Source organism: Cibotium barometz, chromosome 39 (genome assembly GCF_041138505.1).
Source record: "Cibotium barometz isolate CiBa-2024 chromosome 39, ASM4113850v1, whole genome shotgun sequence".
Lineage (NCBI taxonomy): Eukaryota > Viridiplantae > Streptophyta > Polypodiopsida > Cyatheales > Cibotiaceae > Cibotium > Cibotium barometz.
In genome coordinates this window covers 39,448,643-39,469,549 of record NC_141084.1, presented here as the reverse complement: position 1 = coordinate 39,469,549, position 20,907 = coordinate 39,448,643, and the positions used below count along the sequence as shown (strand labels likewise).

Below are 20,907 nucleotides of genomic sequence, written 5' to 3'. Positions count from 1 at the left end.
AAGTCAGTAAGATAGAAAATGTGGACATTCAGTAACTTCATATCTATAGGAATGAGAGGTTATGACATTCTGTTCCATTCCACGCTCCCCACATAAATCCATTCTCAGAACATGTTCCATCCGTTCTCGAAACGTGAGTTGTGTGACCAACCGCCTCACACGTATGACATTCCCACGCTCCCCACATGTGTTGTAACATGCGTTGCGAAAGTGTGTTCATGATTAACGTTAGGCAAAGAAGATTAATGCTAATCCTACGTTCAGCAAAGACACAGAAGAGAAGGAGAGAGAGACCTAATCTACTGTATATTGCCAAAACATGCTATATATACAATGATCTTGTTGATTCACAGCTTCATGATGCATACCAAAGACCCCTACAACCCTCTACTTGCAATCAAACAAGAGAAGCTCCTGTTGATCCACCACTGTGTCCTTGTTGCCTTGCAAACTCTGACAAATGGATCCTCTTGATCTTTGAATGATCATTCTATTGAATGCCTAATGATCCTATTTATATGAATCCGTAATCCATCCTCCTCCAAATAGGATTTGAAAATATCCACATGCTCGATCTTTGGTTCTAGTTCTGGTTTGGCTTCTAGCTCTAGCTTTGGCTCTAGTTTTGGCATGTGCATCCCGAGTACTGGCACCTCCTCGAAAACACCTCTTTCTGTGATCGCGTCTCCCGAGAACTCTTGTCTTAAACGCTCTCGGTCATGGACTGCTTCACAACCCTATGTGATTCCTTCTTGGCCTTTGTTGATGCTTCCATGAACTGTGCCCATGTCTCCTTGAGCTGTACCCATCTTTGCTCGTACTACGAAAGCTTGCCTTGAAGCGCCTCTTCTTGAAGCTCTTCTATGAGTTGTTGCCTAAACCTAGCCCTTGCGATGATTTGTTCATACTGAGCATAGCGTTCTAGTTCCCTTTTGTATCGTTCATCTTCCCGTCCCCAACGATTCCTATTTTTATGAATTCGTAATCAAATCGGTTTTGTCTATTTTACCCACAAAACATTGTCCAAAAATCATATTTTGTGTCCAAACTATGCCCCAAAGGTGTCCCAACCATTGTGCTATGTCTTGGGAACTTCTCGGAGCCTATGGGGCTGCAAAATCCACTCTAAATCTGCTATTTGCTAATGAGAATATACATGTCTATGAGCATTGGGATGAATGGATGCACATGACATGTGCTAAGTGGCGTTCCCACGTTCCAAGCATTCGGGGACGACGTTCTCTGTGACTACGTACAAAAGACCCTCGACCATCTGTTGAGAAAACAACTATTGAAGAGAAGCATAGTTCCAGTGCCACAATGTTGTATCCTCATGAGCTACCAAGGCATCATAGCGAGCATGCCACAATGTTGTATCCTCCTCCTCAACTGCCAAGGCATGATAGCTTTGAAGAAGTTGCAGCAAATGAGAATGTGACTCATTCAAGGAGGCACCAAAGTCCTTCAACCTGTAAAGACCACCTTCCTATATACCTATGGCAACAATCTGCAAGGTGCTGGTGTCGATGACCTCAAGAACTAAACTATCAAATTACACTTCATAGCCTTTCTCTGCAATCCGAAACACTAAGAGTAGATTGCTAGAGAGCTTGGGAACATAAAGTACATCTCGATTGGTAGAAGGCTTGCCAACAAAAGAGCATTGCCCCCACAAGAGGCCTCAAGATTGAAATCATCACCAAAGGACACCTTCAAAGAGCTGGCCGAATATCATGCAGAGTGGACCTGTCATGAGTCATGTGAGTAGTGTACCCACTATCGACCACCCGATCCGTAAGACATGAGGTGGCAAGAACATGTGAGTCCACAAGAAGCTCCTCAATGTCAATGAAGACAGATTCCTTGGCGGAAGAGAAACTCTAGGATTGGTTGGTAGTCGAAGAGGTTTGATTGGTAGGCTTCTTAGCAAAACCACCTTCTCTCTTCTTCTTCCAACAATCAAGCTGAATGTGACCTTCATGATCACAATAATGGTAAGTAAGATTCTTATGTGCAAGATTCTTAGCAAATTTAGAGTCAACTTTATTGTTGGTGGAATCCTTGTGTCATTTGCCTTTGCCCTTGACCTAAAGAAGAGTCTCGAAAGCACCATGGCTTGTTTTCTTCCTTGTAGCTCTATCCTCAAACATGCCAACAACAATATGCAAATTGGGAGTAGATGGAAGAAGTGAAATAGTATCACAAAAAGATGAGAGAGTTTCGGGAAATTTGGCAAGAAGCCATTGAACAAAGTCTTCATCAATAGCCTTGCTCCACAAAGAGACCAATTGCTTCGGGATGGTAACAAACTCCATGATGGAATCCATGATGTTGGCAACATTGAAGATCTTCAAGTTGGCAAGCTGATTCTCAAGGCAATCTTCTAAGGAGTTCTCTCGATGTTACCTCCTTTGAATGGCATCCCACAATTCTCCTGCAGGCTCATCATCATTGTCATCAAATTAATGAGCAATAGATGGTTTAATGTTGAAGATGATAAACGCACGTGCCCAAGCATCCTTATCAAGCCAAGCATCAATCTCAACCCGAGGAGAAGTTACAGCAGAGCTGGCTGGGCATTGACCTCGGTAACAATACCCGATAGTCGATGATACCGACGTAAAGTCTTCATCTGCAAAGACCAATCAAGATAGTTGGTCCCATCTAGGATGGATTCCTTAAGAAGTTGGGAAATAGATGAAGAGATGACACTCCATGTAGAAGCCATGGAATCCTCCTCTTGAGTTTACAACGAAAAGGCTACAAGTAGGTACCTAGGGATTGCCCACTCCTCCCTAGACGCTACGTGAGGTGAAAGAAAGACGTAGAATTGTACGTCTTCCAAAGATCAAGGCACACAATGCGCGATAAAGCAAGGGGGGGAGAGGTTATGGAGCAAGTGCACAGTGCTACCACTAGAGACAGAATACAAAAATTAGGAATGCTACAAAAAAGTTGCATTAAATTGCAAGGAGGAAGGGATGGCAAAAAAGAAAACATTGGTTGATAGTCTTTCTATAGAGTGTAGAAGCAAGAGCTTGAGAACCTCAACGCTTTGATACCATGAGAGAATCTCATTACTCTTCTTCTTGATGGTGGGAAAAGGTCCGAAGCTCCTGAAAGACAACTTTGGGCATCGCTTGCCCACTTGTTTCAACCTTTGCTTCATAATACGAAGACAAACCCAATCCCCTTTCGAAAACTTCATATCCCTTCGGTCTTTATTGGCCTATCGAGTGTAGGCCTCCTGCGCTTTAGCCAATCTGTCTTTTAGTGACTCTAAAATCTCCTGGTAAGACTTCGTCACTCTGTTCGCTTCAAGTACTGAAGACGAGGTCCTGGTCAACAATGACTGGAAAGGTCTTCCAAACGCTACCTCATATGGAGTCTTGCCAATAGCTAAAGAAAAAGAATCATTCAAAATAGCTTGAACTAAAGACAAATATGACTCCCTGGACATAACACTTCAGCACATCAAAGGACAACTAGTTGTAAATCTCTGTCTCGCCGTCCGTCTGTGAGCAAAATGCACTCGAAAAATTCAACTTAGTATCAAAGTTATCAAACAATGCCCTCCAAAAATGACTGGTAAACTTGGCATCGCAGTCTGACACTATGGTCCTAGGAACCCTACCAATCGGGTACCAATGTCGAATGAACGACTGGGCAACATCCTCAGCAGGGGGGTCACATTGGCCCTGCAAGAAATAAGCATAACAAATTTGCTAAATCTATCAACAATAGTTAAGCACTGCGTATTACGCTTACTCGGACTAGGAGGTGGATTCGTGACAAAGTCCATTGAAATGTCTTGAAAAGGACGCTCAAGAATTGGCAAGGATTGTAATTACCCTATCTTCTTTCCGCGAGGAGCTTTCACCTTTTGACAAATATCAAAGCGTTGTACATATGTAAACACATCTCGCCTCATCTTTGGCCAATAATATATTGCCGTTCTAATTTTCCTAGAGTCAAATTCATGCTCCTATGACCACCAGTAATGGCATCATGGGCATCATGGAGAAGAGCTGCCCTGAACGACTTCATGACACAGAGTCGGCCTTTGTAGAAAAGCCAACCATCGCGCATCAAAAAGTGGCATGGTCCTATGGCATCCAATGCTTGTTCCCACTGTGTACCGAATTCCTCAAAATCCGCGTTTATGTGCTTCATGTCATCTAGCCCTGTACCAATAAGATCGAGTCTAGTGGTTTGAATCATAGTCACTTGTCCCTTCTTGGCTCAAAGCATCGGCCACTGGATTGGCCTTTCCTAGAAGGTACTCAATCATACCACCGAATTGCTGGAATATTTGACTCCAGCGGTGTTGTCGATCACTCCACTGTGCACTTGGCATTGTCTGAATCCAGCGTAATGCCTGATGGTCTGCGAACCTCAAAGTCACGCCCATAAAGAAAATGTTTTCAATGTTTCAAGGCCTGTATAATTGCTAGGAGTTCACGATCGTGGAGACTGAGTAATTTTTCTCTGCGGGCAATAACTTACGAGACATGTAAGCTATTGGATGACCATTCTGCTGTAACACACCACCAATTGCAATATTACTCGCACAATGAAATGGCTCATCCCACGAGGCAAGTGCTAAAGAAGGTGCTTTTGATAAAGCCAACTTGAGGTTCTTGAATGCCTCTAAAGCTCGTGGAGTCATTCGAATCTTTTGCCTTCGTGTCTTCACACCCTTTAGCAAATCGGTGAGATCCGTCAAGAGATCAAAAAACTTGTTTATGTGGGTGGAGTATGCTTGGCATATACCCACAAAGGATCTGATGTCATAGGCTGTCTGAGATATTTCCCAATTGACAATCTCGGCCACTTTAGCCGGATCAAGTCGAATGCCTTCGGCAATAATTATGTATCCCAAGTAATGCAATTGGAACAGATAAAATTCCGACTTCTTCTCATTGACGTAGAGCTCGTTGCTTTCCAGCAACTTCAGAACTTTCTCCACATCAATGTCATGCTGCTCAACCGTAGGTGAAAATACCAATATGTCGTCCAAAAATATAAACACACACTTTCCAATCAAATCCCGGAAAACACGCATCATCATGCGGTTAAATGTAGCTAGGGCATTCGTCAAGCCAAATGGCATGACCACAAATTCATAGTCTGTACACAGAAGGCGATCTTGGGAATGTCCCCCTCCACAATCCGCACCTGGTGGTACCCACTCTTTAAATCAAGTTTCGAGAACACCTTTGCTCCATTCAGTCTCTCGAGAATATAATCTATTCGAGGCATCGGGAATCTGCTCTTCATAGTCAGCTTGTTGAGTGCACGATAATCGACACACAAACGGAAAGACCCATCTTTCTTCTTGACAAATAAGATCGAGACTGCAAATGGTGATACGCTGGGGCAGATGAAGCCAGATTGCAACAATTCTCGGAGTTAGCGGTCAACTCCGATTCCATTGTCTTCGAAAGGCGATACGAAAACTTGCTCGGGGGTTCCAAGCGTGAAAGGAGGTCAATCTTGTGGTCCTCTGGTCTGGACGAGAGGAGATGGGGAGGGAGACTGTCCCGAAGAAAAATCTTCTAGAACTTTTCATGGAGAGCCGAGTACTTCTCGAAAGCACTGGCCACCATCTGGCTGTCTGGATGTAAATCATTGCACAATGTGCGCCTTTCCTGACTGCTCACTTAGCCTGCAAGTGGCTTATGAGAGCGAAAAGTTTGGAATTCCTGGCTCACACTTAATGGTCACTGGGGCGTTCAACACATTACGATTGACCTGGAACGTGTGCTTGTTCCACTTGACATCAGGAAGAAACTTGTGAAATCACTGAATGCCCAAAATTATGTCTGCTCCTACAAGAGGGGCAACCATAAAATCATGCACAAGTTCTATGCCCTGAATAACTAACTTAGCACCTAGAGCTTCATACTTGACGCTCGTTGTCATGCCTGTGCTAAAACCCTCAACCTGTTTGTCCACCGAAGTCAGGTCGAAATGGACACGCCTAGCGGCTTGTTCCATGACCACATCCTTCGTGCTACCACTGTCAAACAAGGCAATGACTCTCTGGCCACCTATGTAGCCAAAGAACTTGAGCAATTCGTTGCGCTCATACTCCTGGTCATGGGTGCCCTTCTGCTTATCCTGGCTAATAATTACTCCAACTGAAGCACCGGGGTTTGGAGAACTAGGGGTAGCCATTGGGGTCTATGTGGGAGCTGAGCTCACCACGAAAGCTGTGGAGGCATTGGCGATGAGCTTTGGAGACTTCTTAGGACAATCTCGAGAAGTATGTCCTTTTGTATGACAAAAGAAACATCTACCCTCCTTCTTGTACTGAGAAAGCTCCTCAGCAATCAATTTGCCACTTGTCTTGCCTGCCTCCGCTTTATGGTCTGGAGTAAGCTTAGACGCACTGTTTGAGTTCTTGGAGCCAGAGGATCCCGAGCTCTATCCTGGGGAAGACCCCATCTGGTTCTGGCTTTTGCTCCCCGAGGCGATAGCCTTGGGAGAAGCCGGCTGGGAAGTCTTGGACTTGCCACCATTATGCTTCATTTCTGCACTTTGCGCAAGCGAGAGTGCGTCTTCGAAGGTGGCTAGCCTAAACATACGCACCTCCCATTAGATTTGAGTATCAAGGCCATACAAAAACTGCCCTTTCTTGTCTGTATCAGATAATCCTAATTGCAAACATAAAGTTGAAATTCTATTGGTAAACTGAAGAATTGGTTGCGCGTTCTGACGCGCTCCCTTGAACTCGTCTTAGAGTCGCTCAAGGTAGTGGGGCGGTAGAAACCGTTGCTTAAGGTCACGGACAAACTCGTCCCACACATAAGCAACCATACCTAATCTGGTGTGGGCATGAGCCCACTGAGTCCACCAAGAAATGGCCTCACCTTCCAAGTACCAACTGGATAAGATCACTCTGTCAGTATCTGTTTTTCTAACTGCGGCAAAGTAAGCTTCAAATTGATGCAACCATGAATAGAGAGTTGTGGGATCGAGTTTACCATTGTACTTACTGAAGTTCATTTTCTCAAGAAAATGATTTGAGGGCACCGCCGGTGTCAATCTGGCATCCAAAGTTGCTAGGTAACGCTCGTGCTCCACCCGTCACATGGCTTCGTCTTCACGTTGTCGGGTCTCCAATGCATGCATCTACAACTCAAGCAAAGAGCTCCGCTGCGGCTGCGGCTGTGACCCCGCGAGAGGGTCCCTGTGTCGAGGATTTGGAATCTAGGATACGGAAGAAGAGGAAGGAGATGGAAAACGCGACGTTGGAGAACAAGTACGCTCTTCTAGAGCCAAGATCTGCGCCTTTTGCTCGTCCAACTTGGTTGTCTAGTCTGCGATTGCTCGCATCATTGCTGGAACATATCTATAACACTCAAGCCTGGTGCCCTAGCTAGGCTGCCTGGTGCACTCTGGTCCCATGGTTCTTGGTCTCTCTCGTCGTTGAAGCTCGCCATAGCAAGAAAATGCACTTCCTTTCCAGAGCACAATATAAAACACTATGTGTGTGGGAGATGTCCGAAGGCTTCCGGAGGCTTCCGAAGGCTGAAAACCAACCGTCCTTCGAGGGACAAGAGTCACTCCGAAAGGGGGAGTCCACCGGCGTCTAAAAACCAACCACACGAGCGAGAAAAAATTCTGGTTTCTTTGCTGAATCTTTGCACTTGAAGTAGGCTCTGATACCACTGTAACATGCGGAAGCTTCGAAGAAGATCAGTAACTTCAATGCTCAGAAATCAGCACACTTTTCACGACGGAACTAACACACAAAATTGAATGAAGATGTGCAGAAAATAGAGAGAGAGAGAGAGAGAGAGAGAGAGAGAGAGAGAGAGAGAGAGATGGAGAGGACACAGTATTGGGTCCCAAATACCCTCTGTAGGTCCCCCACCATGGATGGTGTATTTGCTTTATTAGAATGATGTGAATCTGAAAAGAAAATATAGAAATCTTGACCTTTCTTGGCTGAGAAATCTCTACCCTTGACTTGCAGTCCTTCACCCCTTTGCTTTAGCAACTCCTTGGCTTGTCTAGCCCTTGTTTGCCTTGGCTCTTGGTCTGTGGGATTGTGGCTCATCTACTTATACTACTCCAGGATGAGCAGTCGGCCACATTAATCCAGGCGGCCAGTTCTAGTTCTGTCCCACGACTGAATATTAGCATTAAATGCTAGCAAAATTCAATAAAAGCTACGCTTTTCTTCCCTTATTGGCTGGGCTTTATGCGCATGATTCCTTAGGGGCTGGGGCATAGTCTTTAGGCTGTTTGGGGACCGGGCAGCCTGTATGGGCTACCCTTACAGCCATAGCCAAGCTGTACAGCCTGTATGCTTTCCCCTAGTCTGCCCTTGGGGCTTTCCTATAGCCCTCCATGGCTGGTGGGTTCAGCCAGGGCCTTCCTGGCCCCCATGGGGGTGGTTTCACACCATCCCCATGCCCACACTAAGACTTGGGGTAGCCCTATGGGCTGACCCCTTGTTCTAAAAGCAAACCCTAACTAACTACACAGTGATCTGGCATCCGGTACCATACCAGATACACAGAATCACTAACATCATTCCAAAGGAAGACTCACAACGCGGACTGGCACTGTTTCATGTGAAGGACAGTGCACACCTGACCTTGGACGCCTGTGCAGGACAATGCACACCTAACCTCGGACGATTGAGATGGATCCTTGGCTGACTCGTCTCGGACTGGGCTCACATGGGACCAGTTCACCATCCCAGGTCCTACACCTTCTGTACAGATATGTCTACGTGACATCCAAGTGCGGGATGCACGTGACATCCCCTTCTGCTTAGCTTGACGGAAGCTGGATAGCCTCCAAATAATCTGTCAATAACGCCGGATAGTCTTGAAAAAACTCTTTGTCAAGCCATACCGCTTCATGGGTACCTCGGTCTTGAAACTTCGTGAGGAACTATCTTAGTCTTCGGCCTGAGCCATGCTTGAAACGATGCAAAAGGATCTGTTCTGGAACCATAACTTCCGCTTCATCAACAATATCTAGTTCCGCTTCATCTTTGACTTCTGAAGGAATAGGACCTGCATATGGCTTTAACCAACTGACGTGAAACACATCGGGCATAGTCCAACTCAGAAATCCAAGTACGTGATGCATGTGACAAAATCGCCCCAATGTCACAAGAAGCAAGATGAAGAAGCAAAGAACTCTACCTCTACAACGGTGTCTCAAACCAAGAAGGATGATGGTATTCTTCTATTAGCAAGTACTCGTCATGTACTTGCTCTTGTGATTTCTCAGTCGTGGTCGTGGATTGTGGATAGCGGTCCTACTACTCACATGACACCCCATCGAGATTGGTTCGAGGACTTTACTATCAAGATAGGCGAGATCACACTGGGTGATTCTTCTTCTATGCCGGTTCATGGACTTGGCACCATCCCCATCTTCCGCTCCTCTGAGGACAAGAAGTACTTCTCTAACGTTCTGTACATTCCAAATTTGGCATTTAACCTATTGTCAATGAGTGCTCTTACAGCTCATGGTGTGGAGGTGATCTTCTCTCGTTATGAGATTACCATTCGTAATAAGGAGATTGGTAGCATCTTAACTCAGGAGTCCAAGATGGTGGTTTGTACAAGTTGATTGCTTTGCTTTCTTCCGATTCTTCTTCAACTCTTTGGCATGCTCGGTTTGGCCATTTGAGCTATCAACTTCTACAACGAGCTTCGAAGGATGGGTTGGTTGAGGGTTTACCGACCATCAAGGCTCCATCTTCTGTTTGTTCCTCTTGTTTACAAGGGAAGCAACATCGAGCCGTCTTTCCAAAGGAGGTGACACACATATCTTCAACATCACTTGCTCTTGTTCATGCAGACTTATGTGGTGCTATGAGTACCGCGTATTTGAGTAAGGCGTTGTACATGCTCGTGATGGTGAATGACTTCTCCAAATAAACTTGGATCTTTTTTTTTAAGTCCAAGGATGAGACTTAAAACATGTTTGTGATTGGAGGGTTGAGGTGAAAAAAGAGACCAGTTCTTTGGTCAGGACCGACAGAAGGGGTGAGTTTACATCCCAAGAGTTTCAACAATATTGCAAGGATCATGGCATTCGGAGACAGCTTATTACAACATATACTCCTTCACAAAATGGAGTTGTAGAGAGGAAGAATAGGACCATCATGGAGATGGCCCACGCTATGCTTGAGCATTCTTCATTACCTCAACATTTCTGGCCTGAGGTGGCTTCTACTGTTGTCTACATTCAAAACATGTCTCCTACAACTGCTCTTCCAGATAAAACTCCATATGAGACTTTCCATGGTGAAAAGCCCTCTGTTGTTCATTTCTGAGTATTTGGTTGTTCGGCATATGTATATGTGCCTAAGGAGCATCGCTCCAAGTTAGACTCGAAGTCTCAACGCATGACTTTCCTCGGATACAGTTCTATGTCCAAGGCATATCGTCTACATGATCAACAAGTCGACAAAGTTGTTAGCCATGATGTGGTGTTCGACGAGACTCCTACATCCTCTGAGGGGAGTGGTGAGCTTCCTCTTTCTCCGCCTCGTCCTCCTCCTCTCCCTGCTTCTGTTACACCTCCAGCTGTGGATTCTCACTCAAATGATGATGACTCTGCTCCTCCTCCAATGAGTTCGAGCACATCTGTGCCTGGATAGTATTTTCAGTCAGTTCGTGATTCCTTTTGCTCCTCCGCTTGGTTCTCTCAAGCGATCTTCCAACATTTTAGGGAAACAAATTCATGAGGGCAACATGTTTGTTAACTATGCTCTTATGTCCTCTATTACTCGTGGTCCTTTTGATCCCACTTCTATGAACGAGGCTATTTCACATGAGCCTTGGCGTCGTGCTATGCAGGCAAAGCTGGATGCTATTGAAAAGAATGGCACTTGGACTTTGGTGCCTAGGCCACTACAATGTAAGGTAATTGGTGTGCGTTGGATCCTCAAAACAAAGTTCCAAGTTGATGGCAACTTGGACGTGAGGTTGGTTGCCAAGGGTTATGCTCAATGCTTTGGAGTTGACTTTGATGAGACCTTCGCTCCGACGGCCTGGATGACTACCATTCGCACCATTCTTGCTCTTGCAAGACATCATAGATGGTCCGTATTCCAAATGGACGTCAAGTCGGCTTTCTTGATTGGAGAGCTTACACAAGTGTATGTTGATCAACCGTCGAGATTTGTGATTCGAGGCAAACAAGATCAAGTGTACCAGTTGAAGAAAGTTGTATATGGTCTGAAGCAGGTTCCGCGGGCTTGGTACTAGCAGATTGATTAGTTCTTTCAAAAGCTTGACCTATGTCGTTCTCATGCAGATTCGAACCTTTATATCCTCCTTGAGAGGGGGTTGATTGTTATCATTGTGGTCTATGTTACCTCATCTTTACAAGTTCTTATTTTGTGAGGATCCGTTCAATTATGGATGCTTTAGTGATAGAGTTTGAGACGACGCATCTTGGTCTTTTGCTTTATTTTCTTGGCTTTGAGATTTGGCAGACCTAAGGGTATTTTCTTCTCTCAACAGAAGTACACACGGGAGATACTTGATAGGTTTCAGATGACTGGATGCATATCAATATCTTCTCCTATGGATACTAGTGAGAAGCTTTCTCTTCTTGATGCTTCTCCAAGGATTGATCAAGGACAGTATCGAGTTCTCGTCGATTGTTTGGTTTGATTGACCTACTCCTAATTGGACATTTGTTTCACAATCAGCTTATTGAGTTCCTTTACATCCAAACTCCGTCAGCAGCATTGGCGGTGTGCTCTCAAAGTTCTTCGGTACTTGCATGGTACTTTGGACTTTGGCATCTTCTATGGCCAAGGGTGCACTCTTCTTGGATGATCTGATTCATATTAGGCTAGAGATCGAGATACTCAACGTTTGACCATTGGTTGTGTTTTTCACTTGGGTCTAGAGCCATTTTATGGAGCAATTAAAAGCAACCTACTGTGGCACTTTCCTCTACAAACGCAGAGTATCGTGAAGTTTGTTATGTTGCATGTGAGGCGATTTGGTTGCGGAGATTATTGGGAGAACTTGGCTTTCCTCCTACTGGATCTACTCTTCTTTGGTGTGACAATCATAGCTGCATCGCCATCACCAAGAACCCTATGTTTCATGCTCATACAAAACACATTGAGATACAATATCACTATGTTTGTGAATGGGTTCTTGCTAGAGATTTGCGTTTGGAGTATTGTCCTTCAACAGAGAATGCAACAGATTTGTTCACCAAGCCGGTTTCTCAAGCTTCCTTGGCTCCTCATCTTCGGCTTCTTGTCCAACATCTGGTGCTGAAAGGGGGTGTTAGCACAATCATCCCCAATTTTTGCTCATATTTGGAGTCCCCTTTTGGTCCCTTTTCATGGCCCTTGGTTGTGGGCTAGCCACCCTATTTTTCTGGCACTTTTCCCGAGTCGCGTACTTCATGTCCAATCGGCCAGCTCCATTTGTCCAGTCGGCCAGCTCTAGGTGTCTAGTCGGCCATCCCTATTTACCTATAAATAGGTGGGCTTGCCTCCCTCATTTTTCATTGTCTAGTCTTCCTTTTGTATCCCTCACTTATGAGACTTCTTATGTCTCTTGCTTAGGACTGTTTCATTGCAGTATATTCAGCATAGTTGCTTCATCTCTCTCTCTCTCTCTCTCTCTCTCTCTGAGAGGGTCTCCTGAGAGGGAGGGGATCAGAGAGGCAGAGACACCTACAGAGGCAGATTACAGACTTCTTTCGACCAGAGATTGAGCAGTCAGGTCAGCAGGCATTGCAACTAGCCCCAGAGTACAGCCGCACCAGAGGTACACTGATTGATCGGGCTATAGAGCTGGGGCGGTCCAGGCGCCCCAAGATGAGAGGTCCATCTCGACACCGGCGGAGACTACAACAGAGGATCAAGACCATACTAGCACGGCATGGGAGACGTCCAGTCAGAGTACTCACCATGGAGGACATTGAGGATATCCGCCATCGACCGATGAGAGACATCTTTGGATAGTGATGTGTATGATGCTTACCTTTGTTGCTGGAGTTTTCCTCCCACATGTTATCCATTAGGAGCTCCTGGTACCATACTTTTCCTCATAGTTGTTTCAGTTTCAGTTAGTTGTTTAATTGTTTTTAGCTTTCCTTACACAGACATTGTATCAGATCCACCAATTGTTGTAACCTTTTTGGTCTCATAGGTCATTTTGGCCTTTTGAAGACGTTAATATATCATTTCATTTCATTTTCATTTCATTTCTCTCTCTCTCTCTCTCTCTCTCTCTCTCTCTCTCTCTCTCTCTCTCTCTCTCTCTCTCTCTCTCTCTCTCTCTCTCCCCCCCACATATTTACCTGCTCCTTTCAAACATTCCCTCCCTCTACAATGGGAGGGTCTGTAGATGATAAAATCAGCCAGCTTGATCATATCCTTAGGGATCTTATCAAGGACCAGAAGAAGACATTGGACAGCACCATCACCGCCATCAAGAAGGACTTATTGACGCGCATGGGGAAGCTGGAGGCCGAAGCGGAAATATGGAAGGAAGAGAAGCTTACCATGCAAGAGGAGTGGGAGAAGGAAAAGCTCGCCATGCAGGAGGAAATCAACCTTTTGAAGGGCGAAGTGGCATCCTTACGCGATCGTCCACGGGAGGAAGGAGAGACTCTTGAGGTGGACAAAGAGGCAATCAAAGAAGAGATCACCAAAACCCTCACCCACACAATCGAGGGGAAAATGGAAGCGGCCCGCGAAGGATGGGTACAAGTGATGAAGACGAACATCAAAAAGGAGGTGCAAGAAGATATACAAGTGATGAAGAAGAACATCAAGAAGGAGGTACAAGAAGATGTACACATGATGCAGTCTACTCTTGATGAAGAGAAGATGCGACGGATCCGGCGCCTCAACATCCGAGTCACAGGGATACCAGAGAGCACTACCTCCATGCCCGAGATCGACGGGCAGAACCTATGTACCAAGCTAGGACTAAAGGAGGATGAGCCGCTCCCATTCACTAGAGTATGGAGAACAACCCCAAAGGACTCCACCAAAGACAAGGCCTTAGTGCTACGGTTCCCGGACGAGGAGAGTAGGATGAGCTTTATGAGAAGACGGGCTATCTTGAGGAGCTTGCCAGGGGACCCCATCTACTTCGATGATGACCTCACATGGATGCAACTGGAGCACAGAAGATTATGCATGCCGAAGATCAAGGCGGCACGCAAAGAAGGGAAGAAGGCTTATTATAGGGATGGTCACATCTACATTGATGGGAAGAGGGTCGAATAGCGCCATCTGGTCTATGAGACACGGAGGAAACAACATGAAGACAAAGAGATACACATAGCAATCTGGAACTGTAATGGAGTCCTATGGACACATCCAGGGAGACTTGAGGAGGTGATGGAGGGCCGGGATATCATCTTAATGACAGAGACACATGAGAGCCGGGGCTTACCACGGGTTGAGGGTTATCAGTGGGAGTCAGCTCACCGACAGGGGATGAGACAGGCTACCTCCCGAGGTTCAGGAGGTATTGCAGTGCTTTTCAGACATGGGTTACATGAGCATGTTCGAGTCGTAGCACGAGACTCGGAGGCGAGATACATGTGGATTAGCTTACGCCTCTCGGAGACCAGATGGATTTATACCGCTCTGTGCTACTTTCCTCCGAAGGGGTCGCGGTTTGCCAACACCGAGGAGCCGGGTGGAGAAGAGGCTAGTGAGTCTCCGTACTCTGTCTTTTTATCTGAGGAGATCTTACACTATTCGACACTGGGAGAAGTCTTCTTGATGGGGGACTTCAATGCACGGACTCAGAGCAGACAGCCTCGGACCAACGACAGCCAGACTACTACTAGAGCTTCATAGTTCTCGAGAGAGACTCCTCCAGACACCCGCTCCCACTAGGGGTGGGAGACAGTCCCAGCTCACAAATTTCTTCCAGAGAGCTATGCCAGTGCCAGCTGATGTACCACGTGGGGTGACCGCACAGAGAGCAGAGGAATTGAGAGCCAAGAGGAGACCTAGACAGACTGGACATAGAGCACCCCGACTCCGTCACCGAGAGCAGCTATCCGAATGAGACACTAGATGGAGACACAGGAGAGGCTAGCTCGCTTTCATTCAGACTCAGGGTACATGCTCACGCCATTCACAGCCTCAGCATCGGCGATGTATGATATCTTATATCCCTCTTATGGCACTGGATGGAGTTAGACATAGATCTGCATAGCATGCTTGTACTACCCCTTCAGCATATAGAGATGCATCTTGCCTTAGCACTCCATCCACATCCCCACCCCCCCTTATATTGTTTGTATATGGGCTCCACCGATCCATGATGATTCACAGTTGTATCCAGACACATGCACACTTTTTCTTTTCTTTCTTTTCTTCCGATGACCGGAAGAACACAGTTGTATTATTTTTTGTCTCATAGGCCCGACTTTAGCCTCTCCTAGACGTTAATATATCTTTCTTTCTTTCTTTCTTTCTCTCTCTCTCTCAGCACACTCTAGTGCTTGTATGCTTCTGCTCTGTGCACTCTTTCAATGAGTTCATTCGGGCTACCCCAAGAGTCTGGGGCCTCAGATTGCCTCTTCATACAAAGGAAGTGTTATTGGACTCGGAGCTAGCAAATGACACTGCGATGTTTTTGGAGGCCTCACATGCATGTGTGTGTGCCTTTCAAACAGCTTTAGAGGTGTTTTGTTTGGCAACAAGAGCCACCGTTAACTGGCACAATTCTATGGGATTTTGGATCAGTGATTCTCTGCAAACAAATTTTGGTTTGGATGTGGGGTTCAATGTTCGCTTGGATTGAGAGAGGATGCACTGCCAAATACCTTGGCTGCCAGGTTGGCATTGACATCTCCCAACCAGCACAATAGTTTGTACCTGTACGCATGAGCTATTAAAAGCAAACTTCAGCATTGGAGAAACAGGAAGCTTGATGTGGCATCTAGAGCCTTGGTGGTCAACCAAGTGCTGCTGGCCACTGCTTCATTTGTGACTTCTTGTTGGGTTCTGCATAGGGGATAAAGTGTACCTCTAGAGGTTATGGACCTCCCCACTCCGTGGGAGGATGATGCACTAGTCTTTTTCACTGTACAAGATGAATCACTAGACATTCAAAGGACTTTTTGGAGGAGGTTGTGGCATTCTTACGAGGACACAAGTATCTTCCTTTATTTGGCTCTCTACTTGGTGGCCTTGCCACCAACCAATGGAGATCAGCCGCAAGAGTGAGTGCCATGGGCCCTTTTGTTCTTTAGGTTATAGTGATACATGTACTCAAGGATTTTTATGGGAGAGCACAACAAGAACACCCCCGTACGAGCATCTACATATGTCACTCCTTTGCTACTTGAGAAATATAACTACATGTTGACTGCAATGGAAAAAATCAAAAGTCTCACCCGATTAGGAATAGCCTGTATGGTCACACGCTTTGCTCTGTGTGCAAACTTTAAGGTGTTATGTGTCTCCTCCATGTTGCTGGATGCCGGGGTAAGTGTACATATCAACTGTACAGACATTGGATTATTAACTAAAGCTCAGCACACTTTTAAACAACCTTCTCTATAATGCAAAATTCCAAATTCTTATTACCGAAACTCGCCCATGACCACCCAAAGAGGATTGCAGCAACCGAGTTAGTTTAGAGTCACGATAAGGTACATGTGAAGCTTTTCCCTCACTTAGTTTCCCTATGACCTGTAGCAACAACAGATCAAATAGTGTATATATTTAGCTCACTAAAACTACCATAAAAAACAAGTATGGAATGCTGTGTCTTCAGTGAATGATGGATTGAAGCCAGCTCACAGTTCCAAGAGTTAATAAGCTTTTGTTGATATAGGACCCTTCTTTTCTTCTCTGTCCAGTAGTCTCTGTTTTTGAACTCTCAGACCCTGCAAGGTCAATCAAGTTCTGCACATGGCATAATGAGTCTCAAATAAAAATCCAATGCACCTACAAACAGACAAGTAGAGATCATTATTTGCTTTCCAATGCAGTGTACCAGCTGGGACAGTGTGACTTCATCACCATCGTCATACTGATCTGATACTCTTGAGCTGCTCTCAACTGTCTGCACAAGTGGCTATTAATAAGCTGATCACTTTTCATGATGACCAATACGGACAAACCAAGCTTCCAAATGACCGTCACAACTTACCAGGGTAAAGACTGTATGACTCCGACTGCTGAGCAAGTTGAAATTATTCGAACCCACATGCCGGTGTTCTAACAAAAGAAACAAACCCTTTGTAAAAAGCTTCACAACACAGAATGTTGTTGATAATTGAAATCAAGAGCAAGCATGTCATACAGAGAAGACCAAAAGATAACATAGCAGAGGGGAGAGTTCATTCCTTTTCTCCTTTCTATCTTTCAACTCCATTAATTTACCTTCTCCAGCTGCAATCAGTGACAAAGCATGTGCCGGAGAAAGAACAACTTCTTCTTTGATACCCTCCACATAGGTACCCTACACAAATACTACTGTCAGTTGCTTAAAAGTGACACTGTGAAATGACCCAAACCCTAGTGATCAGAATAATCAATAATAATTTTGCTTTCTCATTTGACCAGGCAAAGAGGAACCAAATACCTGGGCATCCTCCCTTATCCGAAGATTTTGTCCAGCTGGGTCTAACAAGTCATTGATAACCTGTCGCAAGGCATGTTAAAAGAGAACACAGCCCTTGTGAAAGGAATTAGATACTGTTGTGACTAATACTTGGATCGAGATAGAGGTGTGTACTCTTGAGAAGCTAACCTCGTTATATATTTCTAAATAGGATAAACGAAGAAGATACTCTCGATCTGGAGTCTGTACACCAAACAGTCCATCATTTAGGGAGATAAAACTAGTGAGGGCAAATTTATTTGCTTTTGGACCACAAAAGAAAACCATGGTTTCGAGAGCACATACTTCTTGGATAATGCTGAAAACATCCTTCACTGCTAGTGGTATGACTCCTGGAGATTTATGGTCCCCCTGTCATCAAAATAACAGGAATATTGGAACTATCGTTTTGACACGTCTGGACCCTCTTCTATAAAAAAGAGCCCAATGAGAATCAAGGTACCTACAGCCCATCTAAAGTAATATGGAGAGTAAAAACTGTAAGCAAAATGACTTGCTAATCAGAAGCTCCATTCCATCTACTATTTGATTTAAATAATATGGCCTGGAAGCTCAAGCAGAAATTCTGATTACATGCATGGTATGTGTCTTCCCACTGCTTGTGACTCCATAAGCAAAAACCGTGCCTGAAACAAGATATCAATTTAAACGCTTAAACTTTTATACATGCATGGAGGTTTTGATTGATTAGGGCCTAACACCAGTGAATAGTTGAAACCCTTGGCTTAGCATTCAATCAGCTAAAATTGAACTCCGTACCATTGATGCCTTCCATGGCACCTTGTACAACATTTCGAGCAGCAACATCATATACACCTCTAGTTGTTGTGGCAGGGCCAAATACTCTGTCTGCAAATCACCAAGCCAATAGTTTAAGTAACTAATGCGCAAGGGATAAATGCAGTAGACTTGATTGTAGCCCTCAATTTCTATTATGTCTCAATCAATGATATATGAAACGTGTGGCTTGTCAGTTGAACCAATTTGAGCATTCATAAGCAAACTTGGCTTGTTTGCCTTCCACGAGTTCTTAAAAGTGGCCAGATTCAAGACTTTTTTAAGTGTCACTTAAGCCTTATGGTAGCCTTGACACATTAGGCTCCTCCCCCCCCTCAAATCACACTCCCCCAGATTACAAGGGTACAAAAATTTGAAGACTAGAGTTAGCATTACCCCAAGGCATGTTTGTGGTACACTCAAAGATAGCTCCATTTGAATATCCATTTTTTACAATGCCTTGAATGGCATGTGGACATGTATCGCCTTATACAATTGCTATGTGGCTACGATCTGTTGTAGACAGGGGGAGTAGTGACCAAGCCCCGTTCTGGTTCAAGTAATATGAGATTAGGCAAGCCAGCTTGACGTATATCTTCTCCCATTTGCTTAAACCTTCGAGCCAGACTTTGAGGAATCAAGCCACCTGACTTACAAATCCACACCTGTGTTTGCAACAAAAGGTACAAGGCATGGGATGATCATTCTAGAATCTGAGCTTGACCCTGATTAGAGAGGGAGCAAGCCTATGGGTGATAAAGGTATAAGGCATAAGGCATGGGATGATCGTTCTAGAACCTGAGCCTAACCGTGATTAGATGGTGAAGCAACCCTATGGGTGATCGTTGCACCTGCCGTATCCTGTGCGATTAAGGGGGGCTATGCGAGCTTCCTGAAGTCCACACTTGCTTGAATTACCCGAGATCCAACCCTAGGCAATAGCCAGGCAGACCATTTGACATGTTAATTTGACACCCAGTTAAGACTCTTAACCGTGGGTGTTAGTGCCCCGGGAATGGATTAAGACTCTTATCCACGGGTGTTAGCGCCCCGGGAATGGATTAGAGAGAACCAGACGTGTTGAAGAGAGCTAAAATCCCACAGGCTGGAAGCACTCGTAATGCAAAATTGGGTCATGATTATATTCATTAATGCTAACGACCCATCGATTAATTTGTGCGGCCAGAGCTAAAACCAACTCACCGAAAGCATAGGCGGCTGTCGGATTGTATTCGCTGCGGACAATCGCATCGCCGTCTGCGTACCAAGCCACTTCATCGCCCTTCTGAATCTCCCTCAAACTGCAAGGTTATTAGCCAAAGGGGGCATTCAAAACAAAATATATATATATATATACATATATGTATATAGATAGATAGATAGTCGAGATTTTCTCTCGAAATCTCCATTTAATCAAACCCAGATCGTGTGACAAATTAATAATGTTGGAGAATCAGATTTGCAGCCGCAAGTGATGTGTGTTTGTTGAAAAAAATCCAACTAAATTAATTAATGTTGGAGAATCAAATTGCAGCTGTGTATTTGTTGCCAAAACCTCTACTGAATTAATTAAACCTTGGTAAAAGAATACCTCAAGGGCCTGAAACGGACTGTGACGGAGACGCACTCCTTGGGTTCTGCTGCCTCTTGTTGTTGGAGGGGGGATTCCATCGCACCATCAGGAGGAGGAGGAGGAGGAGGAGGAGGAGGAGGAGGAGGAGCAGAGGCGATTACTACAGATGGGCTGCCGAAATTGAACTTGAAAGTGGAGGTGGAGGGGGTTGGAGTCCGGGCTACGGTGGGCGTCCGGCCGCCTCCTCCTCCTGCTGAGAAATCGGAGGGCGTCGATGAAAACGAGGCGTTGAAATGCGACAAGCTGGGAAGTGTGCCGTCGACAGAGGCGGCCTTGTAAAACCCAAAAGGGGAACCTGACCTTCTACTACTCAAAGAAGAAGAAGAAGAAGACGCCATTGAAGCTTCGAAAGGGCTGAACACACTCACTCACTGCATTCCTAGTTTTAAAAAATGGTGGGTGGGCGCTGGGCATACAAATGCTATATGAAGAAGAGATTGTTACACTGACGACTAGGTGGAGATCGCCATTAAAGCTTCATGAGAGCAAAGGATTCATGTGCAATTCATTATTACCAGTACGTGACTACCCTACACGAAGCATTGCTAGCTCAATGCTTCAAAGTTCAAATGCTGGAGCTGAGAATGTTTCTACTACGGAGGCTAAGTGGAGTTCAAAAATGAAGTGCATTCAAGAGAACCCTGGAATGGAATTTGGTGAATTGAATTGAGGAGCGATAACGGGGGGTTATGATCAGACTGTTTTGCGAAAAATGACATGACAGAGTACGTGTGCGTGGTGTGTGTGTTTTGGAAGAGGAGTGTGTCACTGTGTGTGTGTGGGGGGGTGGGTGGAAGGTTAAGAGAAGGTGGCCCTATGCATGCGGATTTTGATTGTTATTGTATTGATTCGATTCATGGCGCTGTCGGCGGGAGG

General features: G+C 45.2%; 1 protein-coding gene across 2 annotated transcripts in view; it reads right to left on the bottom strand.

Annotated features, from left to right (window-relative positions):
- LOC147616079 (kinesin-like protein KIN-7E, chloroplastic) overlaps window positions 1–20,694 on the bottom strand; it is a 38,093-nt gene extending 17,399 nt beyond the window's left edge. For both annotated transcript variants that reach the window (XM_086778718.1, XM_086778717.1), the window contains exons 1-13: window positions 19,990–20,694; window positions 19,602–19,699; window positions 18,381–18,470; window positions 18,195–18,247; window positions 17,907–17,972; window positions 17,751–17,804; window positions 17,583–17,642; window positions 17,381–17,459; window positions 17,148–17,215; window positions 16,992–17,060; window positions 16,796–16,900; window positions 16,580–16,684; window positions 16,387–16,494 (exon numbers count right to left, since the gene is read on the bottom strand). In XM_086778718.1, coding sequence (XP_086634844.1) covers window positions 16,387–16,494; window positions 16,580–16,684; window positions 16,796–16,900; window positions 16,992–17,060; window positions 17,148–17,215; window positions 17,381–17,459; window positions 17,583–17,642; window positions 17,751–17,804; window positions 17,907–17,972; window positions 18,195–18,247; window positions 18,381–18,470; window positions 19,602–19,699; window positions 19,990–20,369 — 1,335 coding nt within the window. In that variant the 5' untranslated portion in view covers window positions 20,370–20,694. The remainder of the gene's footprint in view (window positions 1–16,386; window positions 16,495–16,579; window positions 16,685–16,795; window positions 16,901–16,991; window positions 17,061–17,147; window positions 17,216–17,380; window positions 17,460–17,582; window positions 17,643–17,750; window positions 17,805–17,906; window positions 17,973–18,194; window positions 18,248–18,380; window positions 18,471–19,601; window positions 19,700–19,989) is intronic.
- Between the last annotated feature and the right edge of the window lie 213 nt (window positions 20,695–20,907).